This window comes from Homarus americanus, unplaced genomic scaffold (genome assembly GCF_018991925.1).
Source record: "Homarus americanus isolate GMGI-L3 unplaced genomic scaffold, GMGI_Hamer_2.0 scaffold19455, whole genome shotgun sequence".
NCBI lineage: Eukaryota > Metazoa > Arthropoda > Malacostraca > Decapoda > Nephropidae > Homarus > Homarus americanus.
Genome location: NW_024742846.1, coordinates 10,778 through 21,191, shown reverse-complemented (window position 1 = coordinate 21,191; position 10,414 = coordinate 10,778). Strand labels below are relative to the sequence as shown.

The following is a 10,414-nucleotide window of genomic DNA, read 5'->3' as shown; positions in this document are numbered from 1 at the left end:
GCCATTTGTTGGTTTATTAACGCACCACCAAGGAGCCATGTGTTGGTTATGAAGGCACGACCAAGTAGCCATGTGTTGGTTATGAAGGCACGACCAAGGAGCCATTTGTTGGTTATGAAGGCTCGACAAAGGAGCCATTTGTTGCCTATGAAGGCACGACCAAGGAGCCATTTGTTGGTTATGAAGGCACGACCAAGGAGCCATTTGTTGGCTATGAAGGCACGACCAAGGAGCCATTTGTTGGATATGAAGGCACTACCAAGGAGCCATTTGTTGGTTTACAAAGGCGCGACCAAGGAACCATTTGTCAGATTATAAAGGCACAACCAAGGAGCCATTTGTAGGTTTATGAAGGCACGACCAGGGAGCTATTTGTTGGTTTATGAAGGCACGACCAAGGAGCCATTTCTTGGTTATGAAGGCACAACCAAGGAGCCATTTGTTGGTTTATGAAGTAACGACCAAGGAGACATTTATTGGTTATGAAGGAATGACCAAGGAGCCATTTGTTGGTTATGGAGGCACGAACAAGTAGCCATTAGTTGGTTATGGAGGCACGACCGAGGAACCATTTGTTGGTTATGAAAGCACGACCAAGGAGCCATATGAGGGTTTATGAAGGCACGACCAAGGAGCCATGTGTTGGTTATGAACGCATGAGCACGGAGCCATTTGTTGGTTATGAAGGCACGATCAAGGAGCCTTTTGTGGGGTTCTGAAGGCACGACAAAGGAGCCATTTGTTGGTTTATTAAGGCACGACCAAGGAGCCATTTGTTGGTTTATAAAGACACGACCAAGGTGCCATTTGTTGGCTTGGTGAAGGCACGACCAAGGAGCCATTTGTTGGTTATGAAGGCACGTAATTGCTGAGCCATTTGTTGGTTTATGAAGGAACGACCAAGGAGCCATTTGTTGGTTATGAAGGCACGACCAAGGAGCCATTTGTTGGTTATGAAGGCACGACCAAGGAGCCATTTGTTGGTTATGAAGGAACGACCAAGGAGCCATTTGTTGGTTTATGAAGGCACGACCAAGGAGCCATTTGTTGGTTTATGAAGGCACGACCAAGGAGCCATTTGTTGGTTTATAAAGGCTTGACCAAGGAGCCATTTGTTGGTTTATGAAGGCTCGACCAAGGAGCCATTTGTTGGTTTATAAAGGCCTCTGAGAATGCACGAGGAATGTTTTGAATATCGAAGGTGACCCCAGAGACTTGCCAGAGCAATCAAGAGCACATATAAGGATCAAAAGAGTACAGGTAAACCTCCAGGTACTATATCCCGATCGGCAATATTCCGCTTTAACGACGGTCATAAACTAAGACCGTCTCGCTATATACGATCAAAATAACTCCCTTTAACGATATCCGTCAAATGGCGGTCGATATCCATCGCTTTGAATTTTTTTATCTCTGGTGCAAACTGCGGGTTGTACCGTACACAGAGGCAAACCCGGAGATACCCATCGGCAGGTGAATTATTGTAAATGGGGAGCATTATAGCATGGGGTACGTTCCCAGCCAGTCCCCCAACACTTGTATCACAGACAAATAAAATGTTGCAATACTACTCTCTGTAGATAACAACACTCACCACATCATAATTGACAAGTCTGGTCATCATTACATGTCCCTTTGAGGCTAAGGGGACTCTTGTAGGTGGAGTGGAGACGTCACTCTGGGGAGTCTGGAGAGGATGGAGAGAGTGGGAGTCAGAGTCCTAGAAGGGTCTTCTACAGTGGGGGCTGGAGGTGTAGGCTTTGGCTTGGCTTTAAAGAGGGTGAAGTTCCTGGGTGGGACTGGAGAGGTGTCAGCAGTGGAGGGTTGTGGCTCTGACTGTGGCAGGGGTTTGAAAAAGGAGGTGATTGTTGTCTGACGCGCCTCCTTCTTCTTCTTAAGGTACAGCTCCATGTAGCAGAGCATGCCCTTCACCACCACTGCCCTCACAGATGAACTCCTGTTATGTTGGGGGTCATTCTCAGTCAGCAGATCCATGGCAGTGTTCACGTGGTCCATGGCAGTGCTCAACACCTTCAGAGTCAGCGTCGTGGGTGCAGGGTTGTCCTCCTCACCCGTTGACTCCTCCATTCTCTGCTGCTGTTCCAGGAGCAGCAGGTCCTCTGTGCTGAGCTCCTCAGAGTGGCTATCCAAGACCTCAACCGCATTCTCTTAATCGAAGTCCCGAAAGCCGGCCTCCTGGGAGATGCCGGTGATGTTGAGGCGTACGGCTACAGCGTCGGTGAAGCCGCTGAAGTCGCACGCGCACTAGGACTACACTTTTCTCCACGCGCCATTCGTGCAGCTCTGTGTGACCTCTTTCCACGACTTCTCAATGTTTTGTATGGCATGCTTGATGTTGTAGCCGTGCCAGAATTCTTCGATGGTCGCCTTTCCCTCTCCATCTGTCGCCTCAAAAAGCCGCTTCATTAACCTCCTCAAGTAGTCGGCCTCGATGGTCGTGACGACGCTGCGATCCATCGGCTGGACGAGCGAGGTGGTGTTCGGGGCAGAAACATCACACCGATGTCGTCGGTCCACTCACCCATCCCAGGCGGGTGCGAAGGTGCATAGTTGAGGATCAGGAGAAACTTGTTGGTGATGTTCTGCTTCTTGGCATACTCCTTGAGGTGCTTGGAGAGGTAACCAACCATATAACTCTGGCACAACACCGTCATTACCCCGGCGTTTTCCAGTTCCAAGATTACATCTTTGAGGTCCCCCATGCCAGGCGAGACAGCTTTATCAACCCCCCCCCCCCAAAAAAAAAACTTGTTTTTATTGGCATAAACCATATACAGGGTGTCTCAAAAGTCCCCAGACTCAAAGTTTGGCAATTTATAGTCGTATAATGGAGAACGATAGCCATCCACGGTTTCACGCAGCACGTGTTGGCAACGTCACAGAAGATTGCCGAGTAATGTACCGAATCAATGGTGTGTTGAAAGCTTTAGAAGGAGATTCCCCAATAGCCCAACACCATGTAAGACTATTGTTTATGAACACAGGAAGTGTGAAAGACAGACCAAGAACCGGACGGCGGTCAGTAGTGACACCAGAGTTTGTTGCAATCTATATCACTGCACGAAACCTGACAAGCCCCTGTAAATGTACTAGTGAAGGGAACTGTACCTGTACACATCTCACTTCACAGTCACAGTAACTGAGTGAAAATATTACTGTAATGTACAGTATTAACCTGTAGTGTACTGTACATGTATACTGTACTATATGTCTCACTTCACAGTCACAGTAACTGAGTGAAAATATTACTGTAATGTACAGTATTAACCTGTAGTGTACTGTACATGTATACTGTACTATATGTCTCACTTCACAGTCACATTAACTGAGTGAAAATATTACTGTAATGTACAGTATTAACCTGTAGTGTACTGGACTGTAAGAAATAACCAGGGATGACAACATAAGCACTATAATATCGGCCAGCACACACAGAACACATGTTCACTAAAAGAGAAGTGAAGCAATTTACAATCACAAAAACACAGAATATATCACTTGACAATCACCATAACACAGTTCAGTCTAAATGTTAGTGCCCTCCTCTCACTATATAAGAAAAAACACCAACGATAAGTACGACGTTGGCCAATAATTGTGGAGCCATGCGATGGTGGGTTTATGATCGACGTACGACCAAATGCAGGGCTGTAGTGCACGGATTGGCTGTGTGGCGGGGCGTGGGCAGGCGTACAAGTGAAGGGAGAGATGCATGGTGCGTAGGTTTTTTTTTTTTTTTTTTACGGGAATTAGCCCACCCGGGCACAGGTCAAACGACCCACAACGGAGCCTGGGGGGCGAAAAAAAAAGAACGGAAAGAAATTGAAAATATAGAAAAAAAGGTTATACTGTATTAATCTACACCACGAAGATGCCGGAAAACCAGCTTTTTAAAGTGAGACAGATTGTAAGAGCATGGAAACACAAAAGAAGGCAGAGCATTCCACAGTTTGGCTGTGTGAGGAAAGAAGGAGGTACTATAACGGGTTATTCTCGTGTGACCGACATCCACAGAGAAATGGTGGGCACCGCGGGCAAGACGTGTGTTACGAACCCACGGCCTTGCCGGCGGTACACAGGATGCCAAATCCACTGAACATTGCCGTTAAAGTACCTGTAAAAGAGAGAGAGTGAAGCAACATTGCGGCGAAGAGAAAGGGGAGAGAGATTGTCGACTAAAGGAGGAGAGTTAATAAGACGAAATGCCTTTGATTCCACCCTATCTAATAGTTGGACAGAAGAAGAGCCACCCCAGATATGAGAGCAGTACTCCAAGTTAGGACGAATGAATCCCTTATATACTTGGAGCAACTGCTCAGGAGTGAAGTAGCTGCGGCATCTGTACAGCATTCCCAACTTTCGGGAGGCAGCTTTAGTTATACTAAGGATGTGTGATTTCCAAGACATATTGGAGGAAATGGTGAGGCCTAACATATTTATTTCAGAATTTGGGAGGATGATAGCGTCCTGAAATGTAATTGGTGGGAGATCGTCTACTTTACAAAGTGAGATTGGTAAATATTGAGTTTTGTTACTATTGAACTTAACCAAGTTTGTATCTCCCCATTCAGAGATGCTGCACAGGTCCGCGTTGATAGAAGTAATGATATCAGTTCTAGAAACAGATCTAGTTTGAGAGTTAGGAGGAAGAGGAAAATGTGAGGAAGAGTGAAGAGTAGAATCATAGGCGTAAGACTGGATAGAATTAGTTGTAGTGTGAAGTGAATCATTGATAAAAAGAAGGAAGAGAGTTGGTGAAAGAACAGAACCCTGTGGTACGCCACTATTGGTAGAGAAAGGGCGAAAAATTTATCCCTCGACAACAACTGTCATGGATCGATTCTCAAGGAAGCTAGAGATGAGAGAACAAAGTGGGGGAGAGAAACCAAAAGAGGGAAGTTTAGATAACAAAGACTTGTGCCATACCCTGTCTAATGCTTTGGAGATGTCGAGGGCCACGACAAAAGTTTCCCCATAATCCCTAAGTGTAAAGGCCTGGGACTTAGGGATAGAAATCCCTTACCAGGCTAATCAGGATCTTAATAAAGGAAAGTCAAGGACCATGGTTTTCCGAGGAATAACAAACAACCGTTAGAGATTGGCATCTCTTTACTATAAAAATATAACACAAAACTCTGACACCACTCAACAATCATCAAATAATTACGGGAGTCAAACAATTAATGGAAGCAACAATTAAAGGAATCAAACAAATAATGGGAGTCAACAATTAATGGATTCAAACAATTAAATGGAGTCAACAATTGATAGAATCGAACAATAAAGGAGAGTCAACAATTGATAGAATCGAACAATAAAGGGGAGTCAGCAATTAATGGAATCAAACAATGAACAAATATTTCCTACGGCAGTGGCCCTGGGGGAAGGTTCTGGAACACGGTGATGCACACTCAGGGTAGGGAAGCGTCCATTCACTCCACACTCAGCAACGTCTTGAAAAGGCAGGAGAACACCGGGGCACCGACGGAATGTGATGAACTGATGGTCGTGGTATGCGGTAGTGGTAGATGACCAGAGAGTTGGCAGTTGATAGGTGAAGGTCTGGGAACACAGCCCACGAGTCCAGGACCTATGATGAGATCACAGCCAGAATTTGACGGACAGCAGGGTAGCTAGATACTGACGGTATGGCGGCTGGGTTGTATCTGCTCGTGGCGGAGATAGTCGCTGCCGTTATCACCTCCGTCCAACCACCCCAAGGGTCGTCTGCACCAGCAAACGAGCGAGTTAGCAGCGGTAACTAGCCGGAGGATCGTTTCCGCCCTTACACTGCTCCCCCAACAAAAATCTACTGTAAGGTAGATTAAAACTTAAGATTAGTACACAAAGCATAATCATCTTACAACAAATGCTATACAGTGGATCTGCTCAAAAGGTCTGCTCCAAGGTTGTCCTTTCCGGCGACGTGGACCACACGAAACCTATACCCCTGCAGACTTAAAGCCCACCGTAACAATCTGTCATTTGCCCCCTTGAATGTATTTAAATACAACAAGGGTTTGTGGTCTACCTCAAGGATAAATTCTTTTCCTCTCAGGTAATAATCAAATTTCAAAACCCCAAACAGAATGGCTAGCACTCACGTTCAATGGTGGAGTACCTCCTCTCCCTATCTAGTAACTTCCTACTGGCATAGGCCACTGGGTGAGGACATGCCTGAACATATTGGAGGAGGACGGCTCCTAGGCCATGACTGGAGGCGTCCGTCCTAAGAACGAAGGTTAAGTGTTGATCAGGCAGTTTGAGGATGGGCTGCGTGGATAGCGAATTCTTGAGACGATTAAATCTGGCCAGCAGGTCGTCGTTCCAGACAAGAGGCTCCCGGTGGCCTTTCCTTAGCAGGTCAGATAAGGGTCCGGTATACTCAGATGCCTGGGGAATGAAAGCTTTATAAAAAGAGATCATACCGAGAAAACTACGGAGGAGTTTCTTAGTTGTAGGAGGACACACCTCACAAAGGGCTTGTATTTTCTCAGGTTGGGGACGAAGATGCCGACCATCTAGCACGAATCCAAGATAATGAATAGACTCAAATCCAAAGCGGCACTTAGATGGCTTTATCGTCAAAGTATGTCCCCTTAACCTCTCCAAGACAGCTTTAACGTCGCCAAGATGTTCTTGCCAATCTGAGGAATATATGAAAATGTTGTCAAAATAAAAAGAAACTCTAGGCAAACCGGCAAGGACGAGGCGCATCAGCCTGATGTACGTGGCACAAGCAGTCACCAGCCCAAATGGAAGTCGGCAGAATTCCATCAATCCTCTACGAGTAGGAAATGCAGTTAGTGGTTTTGCGCGTTCAGTTAAGGGTACCTGGTAGTAAGCTTTACATAGATCCAGCTCCGAGAAGTACTTCGCCCCTGAGAACTTGTGCAAGTCTTCCTCCATAGAACAGGCGGGCTCGGCATGAAAGACAGTTACCTCATTTAACGCCCTGTAGTCAATGGCCATCCTAAAAGTACCATCCTGCTTACGCACCATAACCACCGGAGAGCAGTGAGGGGACGATGACAATTGGATGATTCCCTGCTCAAGTAGACGGTCGACCTCTTCTTCAAAATAACTCTGGAGATGAATAGGGACAGGATAAACTTTGGCCTGCACACGCTGAGTGGTTGTGAGGAGGATGTCATGGTGTACAGTGGATGTGCATCCCGGGACGTTTGAGAATACATCCTCAAAGTTAGCAATCAAGTCCTCAATGTCAGCACGTTGGTTCCTCTCCAATCCAGGTTTAAGTGCGGGCCCATCGTCAGTCGAAGGGGATTCTACTATGCCATCTGGAGTTATCGGTAGCTGGCAACCGAGATCATCCGAGTCTGGTGCCGGAATTATTCCCGACTCCTCGCAGGGTAGTGCCTCGACTGACTCTAGCTTAGAATCGTTATCTAGGACATGAGCAAAGTTAAGGTGGGCCTGCGATGGTATTTCTTTAATAGATTAGCATGATATAACTTGGGCCCCTTTGGTTCGTCAATGACGTAATTTACCCTACTCCGCTTCTCTAGGACTTTGTAAGGCCCATTCCAGGAAACAAGCAACTTGCTCTTCTTATCAGGCAAGAGCACTAACACTTCATCCCCCGGAATAAATTGACGATCTAGTGATTTGACGTCGAAATAGGCCTTATATTTGGTGTTACTAATGTCAGCATTCTGCGCGGCGATCTTGGCACACTGTGAAAGTTTGTCCCGTAATTCAAGGACATACTGGTAGTGAGTCCGCTCGTCGTCTTCTATACTGGTGTCCTCCCACAGATCCCTTAACACCGAGAGCGGGCCTCTCACGGCTCGGCCGTATAATAACTCGAACGCCGAGAACCCGGTCCGGTCGCTAGGAATTTCTCTCAGCGCAAATAACGTGGGGACAAGATACCGGTGCCACTCTCTGGGTTTGTCGGCACACAATTTCCGCAGCGACGCTTTCAGGGGCCCATGCATTCTCTCAATTCGTCCATTACCACTAGGGTGAAAAGGGGTGGTAAATAACGGCTTAACTCCCAGCAACTTGTGAAGCTCCGCCATCAACTGAGAGGTAAACTGAGTCCCCCTATCTGACAGAATTTCCCGTGGTATGCCTACGCGAGAGAAGATCACAAGCAATGCTTCGGCCACAGAAATAGAATCAATTTCCTTCAAGGGCAAGGCTTCTGGAAACCCGGTGGCGAAATCAATTAACGTGAGTACATACCTGTGCCCCGCAGAGGAAGGGGGTGAAAGTGGTCCAACCAAATCTATGGCAACCCGAGAAAATGGTTCAGTAATAATGGGTAAGGGTTTAAGAGGAACAGGACGGACTCTACCTTTGGCGGACATACGCTGACACCGATCACAACTCCTACAAAAGGCCCTAATATCCGCTCCCATTCCTGGCCAGTAAAATTGATCAGAAATCTTCATAAATGTCTTTCTATGAGAGAAGTGCCCTGCTAGGGGGCTCTCGTGAGCTACAGTGAGAATGATGTTACGACAATCAGCCGGAACAACAAGGAAAAACTGACCTACTTTGGCTGGTTGCTTGGATGACACACACGATCGAAGTAACAGACCGTTAACACGAGCGAACTTGAATACAGACCCATCTCTAGCCTGATCCTCCTCCCCGGAAGTTACCTTCTCCCTTACCCGCTTCAGAGTGGTACACGAGTCTTGAAGCTTGGCAAATTCCTTGGGAGTCACAGTCAGCGGCTGCAATTTCGGCAGAACCAGGGGATGCAGGCGCTTCACCTTCGCCGACCGTGTCTCCACAGCTAGGATCTTTGCTGGAGGGGAGGTGGCATGCGAGGGTGGCGAGGCGACGTCAGCAGGTGGCGAAGAGACTAGCGCTGAGGAGACTGGTGGTGAGGAGAGTTTTAAAGGTTCCGGGTCGTTAGGGTCACGAACACCGGGAACATTACCAATGAGAACACTGGCAAATTTAATGGGAGCTCTTACCACATTAGACCAACCAGTAAAATAGGGGCAACGCAGGTAGCACCTAACAACAGGGAACTGGTCAACGCGACCCAAATAATCGGTGACACTAACCTTCGAGCAGCTGGAGAGATCAGCATCAGGCAGGGCTTCCTCAGAGACAACAATACATGAGCAACCGGTGTCCCTGATGATCGTAGATGCCCATGACCCATTTATAGTTCCGCTGACACAATAGCTGGGACAGCTTCGGTTTTCGAAACAGAACCCGACCTCGAAGCTGGGCGGATGAATGCCCGTAGACTTGAAGGCGCGTGGATTCTTGGGACACCGAGAACGAATGTGCCCCATTTCTCCGCAGTTGTGGCACCGCACGGCTGGTGAGCTTTTCCCCTCTACTCCTGGGGAAGGTTCCTTGGAAGTCGGAGACTTCGCAATCTTCACCACAGGAGGGGAAGACTTGGGGTAGGCGTTGCGAGCAGACGCCCAGTTGTCGGCAAGATGCACAGCTTCTCCAAGCGTCGCTGGCTGGTGTTCTTTGACGAAAATTCTCAAGTCTGGAGGTAGAGAAGACAAAAACTGATCTAATATCATGAAGTTAGAGAGAGACTTAAAGGTTTCTTCAACCCCTGATGTCTCCAGCCATTGTTGAAATAAACGACCCAGGTGAATCGAAAACTGCTGGTACGTTTCTCCCGCTCTAATCTTCGTTCTGCGGAAATCAGCACGATAACCGTCAGAAGTCTTGCAAAATCCTCGCAAGAGAGCTTGCTTCAACAAGAAGTAATCTCGGGTGATGTCGGCAGACAGGGACGTGTAAATTTCTACCGGCTTACCACTCAGTAGGCTACCCAACCTTACAGCATAGCTATCAGGGGCTACACCAAGCAGCTCAGCTACCCGCTCAAACCTAACAAGGTAGGAGGCGATGTCTTCTCCTTCACGGTACACAGGCAAGCTGGGTTTTACCACATTGTCTTGTATATGGCCAGAGGATGCTGGTCTACTTGAAGCATTAATCCTAGCCAGTTCTAGGTCCTTTCTGCCTGCAACTTAGCTAATTCGAACTCTCTTTCTTTCTCACGTTCCTCCAACTCTCTTTCTCTCTGGCGTTCCTCTCTCTCTTTCTGACGTGCCTCTCTCTCTCTCTGACGTTCCTCTCTCTCGGCATTCTGTTGGGTGACCACATACTGACCAATGTCATTACCTGTCAGACCCAGGGCCACCGCTTGATCTTTCCACACCTCAAAAGTAGACATAATGATCCAAAAGGCCAAGAACAAAGGAGAAAAACAAACAACTTACCCCGCAAATAGCCAAAGGTAACTCACCTAGTGGCTCAATCAGACCAGTAAATGATTTGATCCGACTGGAGGGAACCTCGTTCCGCACCCAGCCCAGCTGAATCACCTCAGGGTAACGAAACCGCACCAGGTGAAACAACAACATATATGCTATGA

At 47.4% G+C, this 10,414-nt stretch overlaps 1 protein-coding gene across 1 annotated transcript; it reads right to left on the bottom strand.

The window, feature by feature from the left end:
• Positions 1-6,114: 6,114 nt before the first annotated feature.
• LOC121877058 lies at positions 6,115-9,305 on the bottom strand. Its single transcript, XM_042382663.1, has 4 exons — positions 9,125-9,305; positions 8,684-8,875; positions 7,533-8,275; positions 6,115-7,458 (listed from the first exon to the last, which is right to left on the bottom strand). Exons 1-4 carry the CDS (start codon positions 9,303-9,305, stop codon positions 6,115-6,117), a joined length of 2,460 nt encoding a protein of 819 aa, XP_042238597.1.
• Positions 9,306-10,414: the final 1,109 nt, after the last annotated feature.